Source organism: Pithys albifrons, chromosome 2 (genome assembly GCF_047495875.1).
Source record: "Pithys albifrons albifrons isolate INPA30051 chromosome 2, PitAlb_v1, whole genome shotgun sequence".
NCBI classification, from domain to species: Eukaryota; Metazoa; Chordata; class Aves; order Passeriformes; family Thamnophilidae; genus Pithys; species Pithys albifrons.
In genome coordinates, this window is record NC_092459.1 from 68,156,049 (window position 1) to 68,179,235 (window position 23,187).

Sequence of the window (23,187 nt, forward strand, 5' to 3'; positions counted from 1 at the left end):
GGAGTGTTTATCCAACAGCTGAAAAAACACCACTGTGGTTTATCTGAGGTTCTTCTGAACCATTTTCCATCTTCCTCACTCATGGCTCTTTCCCCTTTTCTCTGTCAGTTTAGTTATAGAAAGCTGTATTCACACTCTCTGTGCTCTTCTGGTATCTGTTGTGATAAAACACCCTGCTGTAAGCCTGAAATGGATTAATGGTGAGATTTTTTGGGTTTGTTCTCTCCTAGATGAAAAGGGTGCCCCAGTGGTGAGTCCTGATGGATTACCTTTGTTTGGAAACAGCAGATTTAGTAAACCTGTAGCAAGTGCACAAGATAAACCCATAATAAGCCTTGGAGGAAAGCCTCTGATTGGTCTTGAAATGATTAAGAAAACAACCACTCCCTCAACTACCACTACAACAATACCTACAACAACTACTACAACAACTACTACAACCACTACAACTGTTGCTACAACTACCACCACGACTCCTGAACCAACCACCACTGACCCACCCACTGAGAAACCAATACCAACCTGTCCTCCAGGCACCTATGGACAGTACGATGACGAAGGCAACTTGCTGTTGGGGTTTGATGGCCTCCCAGAGTGCTATGCAGAAGGTAATTTCCTTTTGTGCTGTTTTAATTTCCTTGGCCATGCCATTTGAACAGTGCAGTTACACAGATGTAAAATGGGAAAGAATCTGTCTCTGAAGGCTTCGATCCATTTGATAAGGTAGGAACCGAGATTAGTGGATATGAAGAAGGGTTTGGGTGTTACATGGTTTTTCACTGGAAAATTCCAACTTTCCCTAAGGCTGAATTTTTTTGTGAAAATGTGTCATTTTCAGCAAATTTCTTACCTTGTTTTGGATCCCCTCTCATTGCGTATATTCACTCACAGAAGCACAAGTATAGGCAGTAGTTTTGTGGTCAAAGCACTCAAATATAAAGTTTTCTCACTATATTTCAAGCCAGGAAAGGACCTGGAGGCACTATACCTTTTGTATATTTTGTATTCATTTATCACAATGAATTCTGAAAAGTCTCTCTTTTGAGTCATGGCAAAACCAGCATTTACAAAATGAGATTCTTGTTCTCTTGCCAGCCCTTGGAGACAGAGATTGTCTAGCAGGAATGCTACACAGCACAGAAGACGGTGGTGAAAGTCAGCCCTGGCTCTGCACAGATAAGGCAGAGAGTTGTACACTACTTTCTTTATCATCTAAGACACAAACCAGTGTCAGTGCATGCCATTTTTTCCCTGCTGAAGTTATACAAGTTTGGATGTGGTGCCAAACTGAAATTCAAAGTAAACACATAAATGCACTGGAGTCTTTGGGTGTTGTGCATGTTTCCTAATATGTTTTATGCTTTCAGCATCAGGATGTTGCATTGCAAACCAATTAGTTGCTTATTTTGCAAAACAAGATCAGGGAATATCATAGTAGGTAGCCCTTACCTTTCTTGCTTGTAGGTAATCCCCAGTTCAGTCTACTAATGGGCAGTAGTGGCACAACCATAGTTTAACAGCATGTTGGCAGTCAGACATCTGCTATCTGCAGTAACCAGTTTTAATTGGTCGTGAAATCCCCTTAACTTTCTCCCCATACACCTGTATCTCTTAAGCCAAAGTAGATTTACAAGTAGGTCACGTAACCATGGTCTAGGAAACTGAATTATCACTTTGAAGTGTTCAACAATATGGAAAGATGTGGCTTCAGAAACTCACAGGAGTCCAAGGATGGCATCTTTAGAGAGGATCTCAGAAGCAAAAAACAAAATCCCTTTACCAACTGCCTTGGGTAATGAGTCAGAGATGTCAGTGCCTTGTGCAGGTGGAATTACAATGAGTTATAGTGTTAATATCTCTCTAACAATTAGCCCCATGTTTGACAGTACATATTTATAGAAGTCTACTTACGTGTGTACATATGCACAGATGTGTAAGCACACAAACCTAAATATAAAAATGACCATCATTGTTAAATATTTTGGTGAAGATCTTTGCTTTTCCCTTTAGTACTTTCACAGTTCTTAATTGTATTTCAAAAAGTGTTACAAATATTGTTATTATATATGGTCACTCTCATAATTTCATATTTGCCTAAGGGGAGACGTGATTTTTGGTAGAGTTTGAGTTCCTCTCACACCCTCTGCGCCTTTTGCTGATCTTAGATGTTGATTATATCGTGTAATGTTTCCTCTTTTTGGCCTGTGCAGTTTGTTACCTGGAGGACCTCTTCTGAGAGTACACATTATAAGAACAGTAAGAATTCATGAAATGTGGGGTTAATCTGAATGTAGGCTCCAGAAGCTGAACAATAAAAAGCTTAGCAGTATTACTTTTAGCAGAGTTGTGGGTTGGGGAATCTTTGTATGATTTTATGAACATTTAAAACATTCTACTTGGGTTTTTTGCCTTCCACCAGGTGGGCTTGCTGAATCCTTCAGCTTTGAAGAGGCATGAATGAAAACTAAGTTTTCATACAGGTTGTGTGTTCAATGAGAATGGCCTTTAAGTCACTCATAAACTACCTGGCATTTTGACAGTATGTCTGCAAATGCCTCACAGTGGAAGACTGAAAGAACAAGATTGTACTGGATTTCTACTTCTTACATATATAGCTTGAGCAGTATTAGTCTCTACCTGGCACTTTTCTTCTCTGAAAAGACTAATTTTTTTAGATTTTTTAAAATCCTAGTGACCTGCCTCAAGATTAAAAACATAGCAAAGCAACCTGCCTGTTCAACAGGGGAACTGGCTTGGAAAGAAAGCATCTTTGTGGTATTTATTTAATGATGGCTGTTTTTGTTTAACAAGTGAAGTGTGTATTTCAAGAGGGATATAAACAAATGCTCCTTGAATTATCAAAACAATAATGCAGTTTTCACTTGACCATTTCCAAATTATATTTTTATCTTGTCTTTCCCTTTAGTCTGAGTCTAGAAATTATTCCAGATTGTTTAGTGAAATACTATTTCTGCCAAAGCTTGATATTTGTTGCTAAGTGCTTTACTCACAAACAGCCTGGGCCCGCAAGTGCCAAAACCCACCGCCAAATGTTCTACTCAGGCTCTGGCAAATTCTGTTAGTCTCTGGCAGGACTTTTGCTTGACCCAGCAGAATTTATTGTCAGTGTTTCACTAGATTCAGCAGTCTTTAACTTTCAAGGAGGAGTTTGGCCACACAAGTGTGATTTGTCAGTGAAATCAATCAACTAAACTTTATTCATAAACTCACAAATTAAAAAAACCAGATGGAGATTTAACCACTTGCTACATGTGATAAAATCAAGGGATGGATGCACAGTCCGCTATCCTTACAAATGCTAAAAGACAGTGGCAAGTTGTCGTAGGAAGACAGCCTCATTTGTTACATGCAGGGTTCACTCAAGAGCTTCAGCAAAGGTTGATGGAGCAAGCAGGAGAACTGCAGCAAGTGTATGTACAGAAAATGATAAAATGAGAGGTCTTTTAGGTAGAACCCCAATCATCACCATGCCACAGCTAATTCTAAACAAGCATGGGCAATAAAGTTGAATCAAAAAAATAAAAAGAAATTTGGCTTTTCTGGACTGTAGATAGGCCCAAAACTCACTAACTAATAGGTGTGAATGTGCTGGAATCTGTCCATGAAAGATTTCAAATTTCTGCATATCTCTTGTTTACTTGGGTGTAGTCAGACGAAGGTGAGTGCATACATTATAGCAGTTGATTGATGCTGGTCAATTGTGATGAGATCTGCAGAACTACTTTGTAATTGACTACTCTCAGAGAAGTCAAGTGACTTCCAAGGGAATCATGTCCTGAAGAGTGGCTGCAGAAGTCTACCTTGAGAAAATATCAGGTTTTGATATATGAAAGTCTGAGAAGGATTAACCCATTTTCTGTGTTTTCAAAGCTCCTTTTGGCATTAAAATCACGCTGCATTTTTAAAAGAAAATTATTGTAGGAGGAAAAAGCAGTCTTATAACAATGATTATTGGTTCAAAACAAAAAAAAATCTGCAAAACAAAAACTTGTAATTCAGATTATATTTGTGAACTATTTAACATTGGCAGCTGAAATTTTGCATTGTTTGTATTTGTAATGGTTTGACCATGGCTTCCTCAGTAACCATTGTATCTAAGGAAGTTACAAGTATTCCACACGTATCTTCCACATAGCAGGGGGGGGAGTGGTTTTGGTCTCTTCTCTCTTGGCCGAGGAGCTGGTGGGAGGTGGTTGGAGTCTGGTCCCTCCGGTTGTTGGTGGTTCTCCTGTCCTGGGTGAGATTGTTTCATTCTTGTTCCCCTTCCTTGAGGTTTTTGTGTTTGTTTTGATTCATTCGGTTTCTTTAGGTTGGGTTGGTATCTTCCCTAGTTTTCTGGCTAATCAGTCCCTTTTTTTTCCCTTCCCCTTTCCCCTGGGGGTGGGATCCTATGTACTGTGTATACACTGTGGTTTGTGAATGTTAGAAAATATAATTTATTCTTTTTATTCAGTTCAGTTTCATTAGAGTGCATTTCTTTTCAGTGGTTTCTTCTTTCCTTTGCTGGGAAAGTTCTGGGAGGGGGAAGGGGGGCCAGTCCAGGGTTGCCAACAGCTAGGCCAAACCTGCGACAGTATTACTGGCTTAGTAGAAATAACCCTATTGCATTCATATTGAGCATTACAGGAACATTAACAATTTATGTGAAGTGTCCTGAGGTCAACGTTGTCTTTCTCTTGTCTTTGTTCACACGCTGGCCACTCGCCTCCCCAGCATTTTGTTGAAGACTTCTGATGGTACCTGAAGTGGGTTTCAGCACAATGCTTTGCTTTGTTTGCATGGCTTTTTATGACTATTCTGAGCTTTGTGTACTCTTTGGCTTCCCTGAATAACATGTGGAGAAACACTTCTGAGTGTGCAGGAAAGCCTCCAGAATTCAACAGATAAGGTTCTTGATGGTTGATGTATCTGGTGCTGGATTTATGACCTGAAGAAATACTGAGATAAGATGAAGGGATAGGCGTCTGTGAAGTCTTTTTGTACACTTACTTTTTTTTAGGGGTGGATCAGGGGAGTGGTTTTGATGTGCACCTCATAATCATCTATTCTTGCTATGCTTTTGTTTGCATCATGGAGCAATCTTGGTGTTCACAAACTGAATTCCTGTTGCATGAAACTAAAGCAAAAGCAGTGCTTCAGGACTACATATATGTGGCCCAACCTGTAACAGGCATTCAGTCCACAGGATCAAACTAGAGCCAGTGCAAAGTAAAACCCCAGAAAATCCAGCACCAAGTACTTCATTCTACAAATCCATTTCTTTTGGGCTGCATTACTTACAAGCATTGACACAGTCTGTAGAAGACATGGTTCTATGGGTTGTTAGTTTTTTATACCTCCACAAAAATATTTGGACAGAAGTATTTTAAATGCTTTGTTGGTTTTTTTGTTATATCATTTTTTCACATTTACTGCTCCTGAGACTATAAAATATTGTCAAATCCTGACATGAGTATTACACATTTGTTGGCAGCCTACCTTTGCTCCAGAGCCACTGGGGCCTGGGGCAGAGCTCCTGGAAGGTGCATTACTCTTAATTTTGAGTAGCAGCCCTGAACCCATTTTCCCCCAACAAAACTCCTGACTACTGCATTTAGTTACTCATCTGTTATTCTAAATGTGCAGAGCAGGCTCTCACTGTGTTATTTGGAAACTAGGCAGTTATCTTACTTCTTTACAAATTAATTGGATAAATATTTTTGTTTTAAACTTTATTCCAGAGGTATTTGATTGAATTCTTAAAGCGTTTTTTTCTTTCTCCTTCAATAGATACATTCTCAGGACTGGATTCAGATGTGACAGCAACTCCAGAGGCATATAAGATATATGATGATGGTACTGTTTAACCCTAGAAACCTATTGCAAGGGGCATGTTTGGGGTGGTTGGTTTTTTCTGTCTTCTTTCTTTGAAATTGGATTCCATGGGGCAGATTGGTCAATGGGAGCTTAATCAGGGATGGTGAGCTGGAAAGAAGTCCTGCATTGCATGTGAAGAGAAAGCATGCAAAGATACCTGTTTCAAGACAAGAAAGTCCCTTTCTGTCAGTCCTGCAATGTAACAGGAACCTATTGAGGAAAAAAATTACATTCAGAGCTGGTTCATACAGACACTGCTTCAATCCTGGGTTCACTTTCTCTGGCACAATTTCTAACTCCAGTCCAAGCCAAAGCCAATGAACTCTTCTGAAGTAGAAAAATCCAAATAGCATCTGAGCCCTGGAAACCTGAAATACCTTAGTGAGTTTTTAGCACTTTACACCATTGTGAATATAATTTTTTTGTCCTTTTTTAATGTGTAGTCTGTATTTAGAAATTAAACATGGTCATACTGAATGAGATCACCTACATATAGAATAATTAATCTGCTGAATCCACATGGAATTTAAAGAGATTTGAAATTAGATGAAAGGAGAAGAGGGAAATATTTTTGCAGTTATATTCATGCCATCTTGATACTATAATCCAGTACCCACAAAACTTAGCTGAAGATGAAGCCTCAAGTCCCAGCATTTAATTATAAGTTTGAATAGAGAATGCAGATTCTCTATTCTCTATTCCTGAAAATAGCATTCATTTTCTGCCGTCAGTGCTATCTAATGTTCTATCCATTTTAATCCTCACATTCCTGATTCTACCCCCACATATGAAAGTGTATTAGTACAGACCTCAGTTAAAAAAAGGAAAGCTTTTTAGTATAATTTATGACTCTTGAATAATGCAAGTCTTTTAATTCATGTTTGTAGTGCTGGGACCTTAAGTCAAACAAACAACAGGAAAATATTTAAAAGGAGTGTGCAGCAGCTGAGTGAAAGATATCATAGATGTTTGTGCTTTTAATTCTGATCACCTCTGCTGAGACCAACATTTAGAATACAGTACTGCACAGGACCCCAGTGCACAGGTCTTTTGCCAGACCTCCTCTTAGGTACAGGTGATCTGCAGAAAACATGCTTTATTAGTTTAACCGCAAACCACTCAAATTATTAACCTAGTCCCCCAGCCTGCATGAAGTCAGGGGAAAGATGTCAAATACTACCCTCCCTTCATTGTGTGTGTCAATCAGGTAGCACAGTAGCTTTTCAAAGAGCACTGAACTTAATAGGACCGAATATCAGGAGATTCATGTGGGCCAGTTTCCCATCCTTAATGGCCCTAGTGGGACCCCATAAATGACAAGTGCCAGACTCCACATCTCAAGTTGCAGGAGGGTTTGAGAGCCGTATGACCCACCTCTGTATGTACCACCTTTAGCACCTTAAAATAGCAACCAAGTTAAGAATTTTCTTAAAATTTTTTGTACTCCCTTATCTTGCTGCTTTGGCACCTGAGGGTTTTGGCCTGGGATTCAATTACTGTGCTATCTTCTCTTTGAGGTTATGAGAGGAAGTGATGGATGCACATTCAGGATGTATGAATACATTTGTTTCCTGCTATTTTGTTTAACTGTGTGATCGACGTCTAAGTCAGCAACAACACTATTATTCTAAGGCAAAGACTTTATGCTCGCTCTGTGTCAGTTTGGCATAAACTGTTGCAAGGCTGAGATGCAACCAGCCTCCAGAGGCCCATAGGGAGTGTGCAGCAGCTAGGTCAGGGTATGTGGCACTCCTTTGGGACTGTGGCTGGTGACAGAAGTGTTTCTCTTCTCATAGTTAAGCCAAAATAAGATGAAGCATGCTAACATTTTCATCTTATGTTTCCTCTGAAGACTACGAGTTTTTTGAAAGCACTTTGCTACCCACCACCACTGTAACCACCACCACTGCTTCTACAACAACAGAAGTGGAAGTTGTCTATCCAGAAACGAGTGTTGTTGGCACTGGCCCTATGTCAGAATATGACATCGCTGGAAAGAAACGGTTCACTGGTAAGGATGTCCTTTGGTTTATGTAGCTTGCCACTTGTGCTGCAAAGAATTCTTTTTCTAGCAAGATTAGCCCTTAAGCTGAGACCATTGTGCAAATATATCCAACAGAGTTTTGTATGGTCCTTCCAAGGATTGCCACCTTGGAAACCCAAACAGCAATACTTTGTTCTTTGCTTCAATGCTTGTATGTCTACATGTGCGCCCACATCACTTTTGTTAACTAGTTCAAACCTTTCTATTTGTTCAGCATAAATGCTCTGCATTGTGTTCTGCATCATGTTTGGTCTAGATGAAGTCACTAAGACAGACAGAGTGTTGATTCCAGTGCTTTGTTCAGCTTAATTCCATCTACCAGTAGTTGAAGCAGTGCAAAGCTCCATGTAGATGTAAGTTTTCCTTTGGGAGACCTAATTCTTTTTCACCAATCCATGCAACCCTGGTGATTTCATCCACCTTGAACGAGCATGTGTGTCAAAGGTGTGCTTCAAAGCCAGGGAATGAATAGTATTTTGGTATGAACTTTCCAAAAAATAAATCAAATAGAGATAAATTTGATTTTCCTATTTGTATGTTTATTCTGTGGAAGGAATTTGGTAAAGGAACCCTCAGTGCATTACAAGAGCCATGAGGCTATCTCCTGTGTACATGAGCTATTCGAGTGTGTAGGTTGGTGTTGCACTGACTTCAGAGCTTCTCTCCTTTGTCAGAGAAGTAGCTGGAGAACAGAGGGATTTGGAGATTGTATCACCAGCCTACACCCCAGACTGGTGATACCCCCCCTCAGCCCTTTACATACCTCTGGCACTTGAACTGAGGTCAGATCAGCTTCTGACTCACCTGGCATTTCAGACAGAAGTTCAGGGGATGGAGAATCATCTTTGATATACGTATTGCCTTCCCTTCCAATATCCACAAGCTTCACGCAGCTTAGAGTGGAACTCTTCTGCTGGAGTAAAAATCTGTTTTTATATGTGCCAAGGCTTTTTCCAGTGCATCTTCAGTTTCCCTGTCCAAACTATTTCATGATGTTTCTATTCGTCTCTCTCACTGACAGTGCTTCTTGATTCATTTAGCTGGAGAGGCTAAAATTAACTTCATTGCAAGATCTGGAAAAAATTCCTTTAGGGCATGAAATCCAATAAGATAAACCAAGAAAGCTGGTTTATGAACATTTCAAGGCACTAGGGAAATAATATTACCATTTCAATGAATTGTATTATTGCAACTGAATAAACATTTCCAAAGCAAGTTTTATAGTCCTTACTTTGAATGTTACGGTGACTTTTAAGGCAATAAAAAGATGGTTTAATCTTTTCCTGAACTGAAGTGCAATTCCAGTCAGCATAAAGCTTTTAAAAATAGAAGTTACAGGTTGGGAGCACATGCCTGGAAGACAGAGACTCTTGACTTCTGGTCCCTTAGTACCCTGGGGACCACAACAACAATCCCTTTACACTGGGTGGACTTCACCTTGGAATTACTCTTCAAGTTCCCTTTGTTGTTTCGCTCCAGCTTCAGGCTGTTTGTGTAAGAACCAGCCAGTCTGTAAAGTCTTAGATGATCGAAGGGCCTGGCAGGAGTCTGTTCTCATGTTTGGAAAAGCAGAATTTGGACGACATTTTTATCCCACCTTGCAGGGCAGCTTGAGGCAGTGTGCAGAAGGTCCTGCAGTCAGGCTGCTCTCTTCTGCTTCTTGTAGCAAAGACAATCCTTCTGTCTTTGCATAATTTGCTACAGTTGTGAGTGTGGGGTAGACCTGAACACTGGCATCCCATTCCCTCTGCTTGTCAATCAAATTGACTGTGAGCCGTGGTTTGTTGGCAGCAGTCTCCAGACTGGAAGGGGATGAATTTTAAAATGCAGCACAAAACTTGACTTTCTTCTTTTCAAGAAATTGACAGCCTGTGTGCTCCTCAGTGGTACCTACAAACTTTTAACTAAATGCCACGCTTCCTTGTTTTTTCCAGCTCCTTATGTGACCTATCTCAGTAAAGATCCAGCAGCCCCCTGCTCCTTGACAGAGGCCCTGGAGCACTTCCAAGTGGAAAGCCTGGATGAAATCATCCCTAATGACTTCAGAGAGAAAGATCAGCGTCCCCTGAAAGCCCCTCACAACATCACTGTTGTGGCAGTTGAAGGCTGTCACTCCTTTGTCATTGTGGACTGGGCCAAACCTGCTCGAGGAGACATGGTAACAGGTACTCTCTTGAGGCTTTGCTCTCCTAATGGTGTAATGGAGAAGGGAAAGGTTTTTTTAAATGACCCTTTTTACTTTAAACTGAGCTGATATCTTATGGAGTACTCCTCTGCAACTTCCTCAGGGAGGTGAGCTACTTTCTCAGGAGAAAGGCCCTTCTGCCAACCCTCAACGCCAGACTGGCTGGCCCTTCTTGGTCCAGATATCTCAAGATTTTGGCACTAATTTTGTGACAGTGGTTCCAAAGACACTGCATCCTGCCAGTGTGGTAGCTGTGATAGTGCTTTGCTCAACTGAGTACTTCTGTCCCCAGGTAGTGCCCTCAACTCCACTGCAGGCACCTCCAGAGCCTACCTTTGGAGCATCTTGCACACTCGGATTCAGTCTCTTTCAAGCAGAGGACCCAGTCTGAGTCCTGCCTGGCTGTGAGTGTGGCTACAGGAGTGGTCTGACTGTAGAGGGCCTTCTGGCATGATTGTCAAGTCAATTATCTTGGAATCTGTGGCCCAGGCTATGCTTAGCTTGTTTCGCTGAAATTTTGCCAAAATATCAGTCTGACAAACAAGGTTCAGAGATGGATATTAAACAAATGTATTCAATTAAATCTCTAATGTCTCTAGAGCTGGAGCTAAAAAACACTAGAGTAAATAACCAAAATATTTTAGAAATTAATCCTGTTTGTCAGTGGACCCAAAAGATGAGAAACAAGTATTTTAAAAGGCCACTGATTTCGTGCTAACGTCCACCTTTTGAGGATCTTCACCCAGCTCTGCAGCTGACACCATGGCAGAGGGGTGGGAGCTGGCAGAACTGAAGCAGTGATAATGACTGGGAAGGGAGAAGACAGCACTTGAACAGGCTATGTGGTGTCTTTCCCACAGTGTTTCACTCTACAAGACTGTTGAGATGGTAGCTTATTGAGCACAGGTTGTATAATTTGTATGTTTTTTTTCACCAAATAATTTTCTGGTATTTCTAACTATATTAGTCTCTGCTCAGTCAGTGTATCGCTTAAAGGAGTAAATGGGTTGCCTTTGTCATCTTTATGCCTTCACTGTGTTTTAAATCAGAATTTACACCTGAGTGCCATCCTCTGGTATAATGCTCCATCATTAACGAATGACAGGAAATTCTTACAGCCTGGAATTTTCCTGAAGAGTTAGGCATTGAATAACTTCCATATTCAAAAATATTTCCACTCCTTTTAACCATAAAATTTACTGTGACACCTAGAGATATCATTTATTTTAAGTAGATTTAGAATCGTCACAACTATTTGTCTTTCTTGTTTACAGGCTATCTGGTGTACAGTGCCTCCTATGATGACTTTTTAAAGAATAAGTGGTCAACCAGGACTGCAGGGTCTACTCATTTGCCAATTGAGAACCTGAAGCCCAACACGCGGTAAGGATTTGAGCCACTCTTTTTCTGTTCTGTTAAGGAAGTAAAACAAATGTTGAGATTTGCCAATTGTTTGGTTTTGTATAAATATTTACATCTGATTTAGATTTTACTCATTCTGTTTGACACCAGTTTTTTCTATAAAATGCACAACTACTTACATGATGTCTTTACCATATTAATCCTGGAGCAGATGAGTGTGTGTACATGCATATATGTTTGTGTATATAAAACTACATATAAGTAACAGAGAATCTTATTTTAAAATGCATTTTCTAGTCTTTTGCATAACTGAATCAAATGTTGGGAGGAAAAGCATACTAAAATATACCCTTGGTGTGATGTGATGTGACCATTCCCACACACTGGGATTTGATCAGGATTTCATGCTTAAGGGCTGGTAGGGAAGTGCCACCCACTGGTTTGTTTTCACTTTCTGTTTGCAAGGGTTGTGCTGGAAGAGAAGGCTGGTGGTATATAGTGAGACTGTGGCAATTGCTCATAAGTCAGTTTGGCAGGAGCTCTAGGTCTTTGTCTTGCAAAAAATCTCACTGAAATGGCAGAAAAAGAATGCATTGCTTTGCATGATATTGAAATAATTTGTGGCACTTGGGTGAGAAGTAAATAATTACTAAGGTACTGCATCAAAATTGCTTCTTTTGAGAGATTCTTGGTATTTTCAGACTTTTCTCTCAAATCCTGAGTTTGGAATTCAGGAAAAATTGTGCCATCTTATCTTCTGTTTTGTCTATTGTACTGCTTCAAAAGGAATTTTCTTACATAATCAAGGGATTAAAAAAAGACCACTTAGTCTGATGGTTAATGATCTAGACCCTAATGAAAATCTTTTAGGGTAGTTCATGGTGTGTTAAAGCAAAATTGCTTCACAGTAGAGAGCTTCAATGACATCTTTACCTCTGCTAGTGTTATTGTTACAAAACATTGTTACAAATGTATGGAGGGTGGTATGGGGCATAGTTTATCTGTGGGTTTCACCAGTTATGACAAGATGGAAGAGGTCTGAGATCTCCTAAACACTGTTCCTATATAGTGATGAAAGCAGTTGAGAGCCCTCCTGCCTTTGTGCATCCATATCCTTGTGACTTGAGGACATCCTTTCCCTAAATGCTAGTCCCAGTTCCTGCCTCCACATCCCAGAAACCTCTGTATCCTCAGCCCTTTTCCCCTGCATTAGTATTCATTCATCCACTCTCACCTCTTGCCCCATGCCTGCCATGGAGGCATTGCTTTTACATCGCAGCTTCTCCTGGCTGGAACCTTCCATCTGTTGCTTCTGTGCCATTTCCCCCTTTGCAGGTGCAACTCCTCACCTCTTCAGACTTTCAGTCAAGTCTCCCTCTCCTGATGCCCAAAGGACAGTGTTGAAGGCCAGAGGTAACGCTCTGCTTGTCTTACTCCACACCTAAAGGGCTCCAGATCACCAGAAGGAGTGGCTGCAGTGAAAGCTCACAGGAGTTCTGCAGCTGCTGTCCCAGCCACGCTCAGTGCAAGGGTATGGTGGGAGTTGAGCTACCAACCTGTGACACATCTGCTAAGATGTACTTTCACTCCAGTCTTCAAAAGATCACAATTTGTCTGTATTCGAATGGAGTTCTATAGGAACAGCAAGGTTATATGTTTGTGCGTCTGCATGAACCTAGTGACTGTCATGTTGAATATTAAGGTTCTGTTTCCATGTAGGGATGCTCAAGCAAGACCTATTTATTTAAGCATATTGTTTCCCCAGCACCTTCCTGAGGATGGTATAATCCACTGGCCCCTGTTGTATGCTCTGTGAAGTCTTCCTGTGAGGTCTGTGGTGAAGAAGAAGGGATCTTTACAGCAGAGAAATAGTGTGTATCAGCCAATATCATTTACATTCTCCAAATACACAGACTGAATTTATTGCATACTTTTTGTCTTAAAAATAACTCCCAAACCACTGGAAAAAGACCCCATGCCTGATTAAAAAAATATGTCATGAAAGCTGAAGTTAGTCTTAAAATTTTGTGTTTGCTTTATTAGTGTATTTTGTGAGAAATCTCTGATTTAGTCGGATTTACTGTAAGATACTTCTGGCTGCTGGGTGTCTCATGAGGGGCTATGGGTGGTGTAATTTTGCAGCATGTGCAGCATATGAGAAACAGGTTGGCATCTTGGCTGAAGTCAGACCCAGAGAAGATTTGAAGCTGTCACCATATCCTGGAAAACATCTGCCTGGTGTTTAGGTTTTACAAACAAAACAGAAATCTGTGTTTATTCTGTGTCATAAGTTTTCTTCCAAGGCCTGGTCTGACCTCCATTTGAGAAGTGGAAGTTTTTCCATTAGTGAAACTCTGGTCAGCTTCTATGGGCACAGGAGCTGGTTCCTTGTGGCAGGTAAACACTAAAATTACTTGAAACCTTATTAAATCTTTAAACAAGCAGTTTAAAGATAGGGAATGTCCCTTCCCTAACCTTAATGCTCAACAATCACAGAAGATGCTGCAAAGGGCTGGGCAGCATCTGCTCAACCACTAAATCCAGTCTTATGTAGTCACAAACATTACAATCCTTGTCATAAACATTTCAGTCTCCTTGAACATGCTTAGACTTTTTCCTGCCTTTTTTCAGGAAACCTGTGTCAGTGCTTGATGAGAGTGACTAGATAGTGTCATGATTTAAACCACTGTATCTCCATGCCTCATGAAATCTTTTGCCTTGCCCACTTGGGTTGTATTTCCTCTGGGGACATTTCTATCCCACAGCACCTGCTACCAATTCCATTGTTGCAGAGAGTATTTAATGTGAGGTTCTCAGGCATTTAATCAGGGCTCACAACTGCAAACAGAGCCTAGATCTTCTGTCTCATGAGACCACAAGCACCACAATTTTCTGTTTCCATTATGTATCTCCGTTAAAGCAAAGCCACAGTATGTCCAACAAGCAGCATCAACCATAGCTGGCTGCTGTGTGGCATCCAGGCAGCACAAAAGAGCTAAGATGTCAATGAAACCCTTGTCCTGGGCAAGTGGTAGACATCTGTGGTACACACCTCCCATTAGTTGAGTAGGAAGCTCTGGTTCCAGCTTGGCTCTCCTGACTTATTGTAGTATTTCTTCTAACTATTCCTTACTGATATAGTGCTGGGCCATTTTTATGTAGGAAGACACTTTGCACTAGCCTGTGAACCTGCAGGCAGCTGACTTACATGTCTTTCTTCTGGTGGGATGGTGCAGTTGGAAGAGGAGGATTTTAGCCTCTGCCATGGGAGGAAACCTCTCTGTCCTTCCTGACTCCCTCTCAGCCTCTTTTTCCCCTTCATCCACTGCTCCTACTGGACAGTGGGTCTATGGGGTGCTGTCACATTGGTTCATCCCCTACCCTTCCTGGGCAGCAGCACATGTCTCTCCCTCCTAAACACTGGGTCAGGCATGCCAGTTCCCCTCATGCAGGTAGAAGCCATGTGCTCTGCCTGCATACGCTCTGTGCGTCCACCCCATATCTCATCCAGCACTTTGTGCTGCAAGTGCTTGCTATTTAATGGCAACAGAAGGGAGGCATCTTGAATTAAGTCATAAAATAATTTTGCTCCAAGTGATAGGTTTGATGAACAATTAGTTTTATAGTCTAAATTAATAAAAATATTACTTACTGACTTAGTTTGAGGGAAACCAAAATGTTTAACAAAACCAGAGGAGAGGATTCCACCTCAATAATCACATCACTCCTTATTAAATTTTAAGATAAAGGAACTTTAATTAGAAAATGGATATAAGGATAACTGTTCCTTGCTACTATATATAGATATAGATATATAGATATATAGATACGTAGATATAGATGTAACTATAAACAGATCAGAGCAAGCTATTTCCCCAGCATCAAAAAAAAAAAAAAAAAAAGAACAACCCCAAAAAAACCCCACGGTAGGTTCCTTCTGGTGCAGTTATGTTTACAGACAGTGTCAGTGTCACACCTCGGCTGGCTGCGAAGTGAATTCTCAGTCTTTTCCCAGTGAGGCAGAGACAAGGGAGTGAACGACTCACGTGGTACAGGATGGAGCCTTTTTCATTGGGGAAAAAAACAAACCCTCTTTCTCTCTTTTCTTGTCCTTTGTTCAAAAAGAAGGAAAAGCTGGGAGTGGAAGAGTGGTGATAATTCCCAGGAATCTCCTTGCAGTCCAAGTTGGTCCCCAGGAAGAAAAGATCTGCAGTGTGTCCTGAAGCAGCTGTGACTCTCTTCTCTCTCTCTCTCTGAAGCTCAGGATGCCCAGAGATGGAGGGGGGAAGACAAAGAGCAGAGCCGGAAAAGAGCTCTCACCAGCTTAGCAAGCAATGGCTCTTTTTTTCTGCAGCTGCCCAGAACCGACAGTCAAGCCAGCACACAGGGAAGAAACCTCTCCCACCCCAGGTGCTAGGGTTCTGTTTCTCACCTCCACCTCACCATTCAGTTGGAATCTGAAAGTCATCAGCCATCTTTTGTCCTCAGTCCTGGCACTCCAACACCCAAATCTTTGTGTTGGTAGGGTGAGAAAATTTCTCTGAGGGACATCTCCTAACACCACCTTCCTTTGTTTGAACCTTTAACACTTATTCGCTGCCCCATTATGGTGTACAATGTCCTTTCTTGAAGTATAAATAGAACTGGTATATAAAATCTCAAAGGAAGTTTACTCTTTGGAGGAAAAGTTTTTTTCTTGCCTGCATTGAAAAGGAACAATGAATGGTAGTGCATCTGTTACAGTTGTGATTCTTCAGTGCCTATTGGTAACAATACATTACAGTTCTGCCTAAGCAAAGTGTAAACAAAGCTCCATCCAATTATATGTTATACATTTTGTTCATGCGTTTATGTGATGAAAACCAGTCGTGTTATACTGATTTGAGATTTCCTGGCAAAGTCATCAGATGAAGGATTCTACCTAATGAAAATGTCAGATTCCTGGACCAAGAAAGGCTTTGGCAATTTCTTTTTTATTTGTCATGTCTGAGAAAGAAATATATCCTGACTGCATTATTTTATTGACATTCTTAATACAGCAATCATAGCATCGTCTATGTTTAAATCAGAGGTTAACAAGTCATGAGACCTGGCTCTCTTTCTGGCACGACTAGAGACTTCTTGTGTATATAAAGGCTTAGACACCAATTTTCCAATTTATGAAGAAAAATGTACTCATAACTTCATCACTGATTTTTTTTTCAGACAGTCAGGCAGGCAACTTGAACAATCATGTGTCCCAGACAGGCTTCTGTGTATGTAACAGGACACTTGAATGCACAGTTGTCCTGACTGCAGAGGTAATCAGTTCCTGCATTGCACATTGGATACAAAACTGCATATTTTTCTCTGCTTAAATACGTTCAATAAGTTCTTAGGCAGCTCTCTCCTTATTGCAGAGGTGGACCATTACACTCAGATATCTAATGGGAATGCTTTGAGGCTACCAAAAATACACACATATTAAGTGCATTGAAAGGGTTACTCTGAACGTGCCACTGTGTTGCAAAGGTGATATCTAATTATACCCCTTCAGAAGCATTGGGAAGTCATGCATTCATACAGATGTTTCCACTATGTTTTGAAGCACTACAGAGAAGGTGTGGTCTGGAAAACTTTTTAGTTCTGCTCTTCTGAAGTAGTTGCAGCAAGCACCTGGCTAAGTCAGTTAAGCTTGGTGCTGTGTTGCAGCTGTTTCAGGAGCCAGCATGAAGAATCTTTGCCCTGTGTGCCATTCCTGAGCTTGTGCTGCTCACTCCTGTCCTGATCCAGGTGGGAAAAGGGCTAGTGGGTGAAGGAGGTACAGATCGATGCAGGTGCCCCATGAGAGCACTGGCAACTTGGATTAAAGCTGTGCTCAGGCTGCCATGCTCTGCTCAGGCCAGAAGTGAAGGCTTTTTGCCTTTTCTATGCTCTTTCCCCAGCCATGCTAAACACTACTTTATACAAAAATTCAAGGTCAGTAGTTAAAACCAGGGGCAAATTTTTCTGCCAGCAAGAGGATTGTGCTAGGAATGAGCAAAAAGCACAGCCTCGCAAATTTCTGCTATTTAACTGCTAAATTCTGCAATTTATTCTTCTAAATTCTGCTGTTTTCTTTCTACCACATCATGTGTCTCTTTTAAAGAAAGCTGTGAATTATTTATGAGCATTGTATTGTCATTAATTAAAGGCCGAACAGGCTGCAGAAAGCAGGAGTGGAGTAGTTTTCTGGTGCCAGCTACAGGTCACAGCAGGGACAGGGGACACATGCCCTGTGCAGACATGGGAACCTGTCCCACAGAGGGTCTGACCATGCAGGTGCTCCAGGTCTGACACAGGTGCAAGGTAAATCTGGCACCATGGATGGAGTCATGAACATTTCAATTCCTGAAGCTTTCACATTGATTTCACTTAGACAACCCACCTATAATTCTTAAGAAATACTCAAGAAGATTTCCTGGCTCATATCCTGGAGATAACCACCTCACTTCAAGGCAAAACCCAGTGTTGTTCATGTGACTACTACGTTTTTGCTGAAGACTGAAGGATGTTATTTGTACATCTTTTTAGCCTTTTCATAAAGATCAGTTTGATTTTGAGGCACAGCAGTTCAGCTTACTTCATAAAAGATACTACTTTTCGTGAAAAAAAGACAAGCAGCTTTGACAAAGTGCTGGTTCAACCATGTCCACTCTGGTTTATCATTGTGAATAGTTTCATATGTGCTTAGGCCAGAGAGGGCCCTTTCAGGAGCAAATTCCAGGCCCTGTTCTGTGGCTAATTTGGTGAGGAACAGATAGAACTGGTGGTACAGGAAAATATTTGCATGTGGTAAAAATTGAGTGGCCGACTAAAATCAGCAAAGTTCTCGTAACTCAGCCCAGCGTGGCCAATGCAAGCGAACCAGTACTGGCAGGGTTTTGTGCAGCATGGGGAGAGCTTCACCACCAAGAGCAGCCTGATATTTTTAATGGAGCAGGCTCTTTTTCACCAGTTGAGGCCAGCCACTCAGATGGAATATTGCCATGTGAGATAATTGAGCCCTTGGTGGCAACCATTCATGCAAATAATCATTTGCCCTGTTATATGGGTCATGTATAGAGTTTTTGAAGATGTCTGCTTTTGGGTGAGTTATTACAGAAGCACAGTAATTTTTTATTTTTTATTAATTTCTTTACAAGAATGAAATTGAGCAAGCAGAAAAGAAAGGAAAGGAAAAAAAAAGGAAAGGAAAAGCATAAACTCAGGAATTTAAAAAAATGCTGTGCTGGAAATTTTTACAGTAATCTTCCATTCTAATTCATTTCTGCTGGACTGGTACAAAAATAAAAGGAAAAGAAGAAAACATTTTTCTAGGGAAAAAAATGGTAGGGTAGGCATCAACTAAAAATCACTGTATTTGGAAATGAACTAAAAATGTGCTTACACGTATTCTTCTCTAAGGGTGAGGATAATTTTTCTTCTGTTGAGCAAAGAATGGAGTTCTAGTGGCAAATCATGTGCTTTTTGTTAAGCATGTGATTTAAATACTTGGGGGAATCAATAAGGCAACGTGTGATGCTTTCTTGTATTACTCTAGTATTGTGATCTTAATGCTGCTGGAGTTTTTACAGGAAAGTCAAAAGCTTAGCTTCTGATCTCATATAAATCTGATCCTATTTCAGTTTGCAGTTTACACCACCGCTTTCCTAGAAGTTAATCTGGTTTAAAACTGTTCCTGAGATCAGAATTTAGTTTCCTTGCAACTTTTTTTTTAGTCTTTTATTATCAGTTGTTTCTTAGAAAGTGGATATAATTGTATGTGGTTTTTGGAAGGGGGGCTGATTTATAAATAAATGATCCAAAAATATACATGGGAGCAATTGCAAAAAGGAGACATTTGTCCGTAACAGCCAGCTCATACCCTGGCTCAGTATCCAACTCCATGTAATGCTAGGGCACTCAGTGGTGTTCTGCTGATTTGATTCTTACCCTGTGTTAGTATTACATATAATTTAGCCATTGCAGTAGGATCTGTTTTAATCTTTTTCCCCTCTCTTTATGTTTCAGGTATTATTTTAAAGTCCAAGCAAAGAATCCCTTTGGTTATGGACCTGTCAGCTCTTCAGTCTCGTTTATCACAGAATCTGGTATAATTTGGTTTTTATTTTCATCTCAAAACTGAATTTGTAGTAAGAGGTGTGGCAGGGCCATGACTGAAACCAGCACGGTAGTAATTGTGATTATCCTGAACTTGCTGCTTTGAAATTACTTTTTTTTAGTTTTTTTGGTTTTAGTTAATTATGCACTCCTAATGCCACTATGAAAATGTAAGCAACATTAAAGTGAGTTCCCAGAGAGCAGGAACCTGAATTTCAAATACACAAGACTTAAAATGTTCAGCAAAACAGAAGCAATGGGAAGCTTAATGTCTTTGATAGATTAACCAAACATTTGGTAAATGAGTTTCCTAATTGTGAACAGCTAATCGGTCGGAAGTGGTTGTCTCTGGAAGAAATATAAAAGGCAATAGTTCCATTGGGCAGACAAAATTATTCTCTGTTCTTTTTCTTTTTTTGACAAGGCATGCTGCTCTTTCGTAGTACATTCAAGAGCAGCACTCACTTCTAAAAATACTATGTTAAATGAGCTATTTTTACCCATTTCTTCTACTTCCATCCAGCCAAATGCCAATGACTTCACTAAATAATAAAGGACAAATTTGTCAGTCATTATTTGAGTGAAGGGTCTGTTGTTTCTTGTAAATTTTTCCCTTTTAATGACATAGAGTTTATATATTTGCTCATTTGATTTCACTCTGTAGTGCTCACTTCAGAAGCTCCACTAAGAACTGTGAAAGTAAGTCATCACAGAAGGGAGACAAAAATTCAAGATAACATCCTGGATAACATATTCCGATTTTCATTCAAGGAGTATGAAGCTCAAGGATAAATCCAAGCATAATATTTAACATTGCCCAGGTGGCCAAGAAGGCCAATGGCATGCTGGCTTTTATAAGCAATACTGTGGCCAGCAGGACTAGGAAAGTGATTGCACCCATGTATTTGGCACTGATGAGACCACACCTTGAATCCTATGTCCACTTCTGGGCTCCTCACTACAAGGAAGACTTTGAGGTGCTGGAGTGAGTCCAGAGAAGCACTGTCAAGCACTGCAACAGTGCCCAGGAAGTGGTGGAATCCCCATCCCTGGAATTATTTAAAAGGCGTGTAGATGTGGCACTTGGGGACATGGCTAAGTGGAGGACCTGGCAGTGCCAGGTTAATGATTGGACTCAGTAATCCTTAAAGGTCTTTTTCAACCTAAACAATTCTATGATTCTTTGATTCTATGCTGTATCTTGCAGAGTGTTTTCCCGATTAGCTGGCCGCCAGCATGGGGGCCTGAATGCCTAGTTTTCCAATCCAAAATCAGCTACTTTGTGAGTTTTATTTAACATGTTTAATCCAACAGATTTAAAGTTCTGCTTGCAGTACTGATCTTTCATTTGTCATGTGGCCAAAGGTGGCTCTCCAGCTGGGATAAGTGCAAATCCAGTTGCTAAATACAAAGCCAGGTTGTGTAGTTACAGTATTGGAATGGGTCATAAGAGAAAGAAATTGCTAATTCAGAGCGCTTTTCTAATGCAACTGTAAGATTTGAGCTGATAGGAATATTCAATAAAGAATGTCATCATAGGATCAAGCAGCTTATTGAAAATGTTCAATTTTTCCCCTAGTAAGACATTGAAGAGAACAGGAACCCATCATTCTCTTTTATCAGACTGTTAAAACTCACAGGAATTTTGATTCCACATCAGTAGACTGTGCTTTTTCTTTGGTTATTGTGTACAGTAAAATATGATAAAAACTTCACTGTAATGAATACAGAGAAGCTAATAAATTAGACCATGTTGTTTTGTTATCCTTACTCTATCTTCTTTATTTAAAGAGTATTTCAAGCAAGAAGCTCCTGAGGGAATGAACACTGCACCTTGCACTGCCCAGGGGACTGGTCAAAAATTTTTGCCACTATAACAAAAAGGATTAAAATGATAAATTTCACATATTTATGAATAGCACTAAAGAACTGTGCTGAACATGATGGATGTCTGAGACCAAGATTTGCATGCAAGAGTTAGGTTATATTTCCTGTTGGAGGGCAGGTCCACAGGTGTAACTGACACTATTTGTTCAGAAGACAATGAAGCTGTCTTCCTGCTCTGAGGACCTTCTGAGTAGAGGAAATCTGTTTCAAAGCTGGATTTGAACTTTGGTACTAATCTAAATAGAGATTTTATAGTATCAAAATAAATATAAAATCCTGTGGCAAATTTCATCAACCGAGGAAACAGTGGAAAAACAAATACACATTAGCTCTTCAAATTGACCAGACAATCCAAGTTCCACATTCATAATCTAGTTAGCCTTTAACTGACATTCTCTTGATTGACTGTATGTGTCATGTTAGAAAACAAGGTTTGGAAAAAATACTAAATTTTGATTTGTTTTATTCTTCTAGACAATCCTCTCCTCATTGTCAGACCACCTGGTAAGTCTTACTCTGTTGGTTCTTTCATGAAGTGCATAAAACCTGTGCAAAACATTTAAAATATAGGGGTTAGAAACATTTAAACATGAAGTTTTAGTTACAGTTTTAAGCAGATATGTAGTGGTTTTAGCTGGGCCTCAAATTGTCAGGCTCAGAGAACCTGTGTGGACTGGGAGACAGCTATCACCTGACTGGGTAACCAAGGAAGTATTTCATACCAGATGATGCAAACTTCATATGTGTACAGCAGTGGGAGGTGTTAGGTCAGTTCTGCCATGGCCAAGGTACAAGCCGTACGTGATTCAGCGGAGTAGGCCTTGCTTCTGCTCCTGCTGCCTCTGCTTGCATTTTGTTTGAATTCAGGGAAGTAGAAACATTTTTGTTGTTACTCTTTCTGTTTCTTGCTAGGTGTCTTGTAGAATACTTATAGATTTACAGTGATACACTTTGTATTAATTGGGGAGTGGGAAGTTATTTCTTGTTATATATATGTAACTTGTGTAAGTCTGTGTTATATTGTAGTTTTCTGTTAATTTTCTCTTTTCTGTATAAATACATATAGTTAGTTTCAGCATAAACCTGGCTTGAAGGTTTTCTTTCCTCTCTCCCTCTTCTTTGTCCCTTGGCTGATTGGGGGGGAGGAACACCTTTTTCTCTGTCTTGAACACTTGGCATTTTGCCAGTTCAACCCAAGACAAGATAGTAATTCCTGAGACTAATTCACAAAACAATTTTTGTCTTAGGACCCCCTTATTGTGTTTTCAGAAAAGAAATCTTGTGAAGTTGTTAGAATGAGCACTTGATTTTAGCCCGTATTTTTGCTATGTACAACAGCTTTAGTTGCTTAGTAATAAGCATTAAACTATATTGCTTCTCTATCTGTGTTCTTCAGTTACCTAAGCATAGGTTGAATATTAGCATCAGGTTTTCCTCTCTTAGTTCTCATGCTTACCTATACAAATTATTGTGTCCTTATAAATGCTAAAAACCTAAAAGGTTTGTTACTGACGCAAATGATATGCCTCAATGCTGTTGAGCTTTTCAAATTGTTGAGCTATTTCCAAATTTGCAACAGCTAATTGAGACCCTAATCAGAAGGTCTGATTTCCTGGTACTGGGACTAACCTTGCTGACATGAACATTGGTAGGGTAACCCCAAACAGTACATGTTCTCAGAAGAGATGCAGGAAAAAGACCTCATAGTTAT

At 40.2% G+C, this 23,187-nt stretch overlaps 1 protein-coding gene across 1 annotated transcript in view; it reads left to right on the forward strand.

Annotated features, from left to right (window-relative positions):
- Positions 1 to 23,187, forward strand: part of FNDC1 (fibronectin type III domain containing 1) — a 76,534-nt gene that overhangs the window by 47,701 nt on the left and 5,646 nt on the right. Inside the window, exons 11-17 of the mRNA XM_071549391.1 lie at positions 231 to 608; positions 5,791 to 5,856; positions 7,730 to 7,888; positions 9,856 to 10,086; positions 11,381 to 11,489; positions 19,500 to 19,579; positions 21,951 to 21,980. Of these exons, the coding sequence (XP_071405492.1) occupies positions 231 to 608; positions 5,791 to 5,856; positions 7,730 to 7,888; positions 9,856 to 10,086; positions 11,381 to 11,489; positions 19,500 to 19,579; positions 21,951 to 21,980 (1,053 nt within the window). The remainder of the gene's footprint in view (positions 1 to 230; positions 609 to 5,790; positions 5,857 to 7,729; positions 7,889 to 9,855; positions 10,087 to 11,380; positions 11,490 to 19,499; positions 19,580 to 21,950; positions 21,981 to 23,187) is intronic.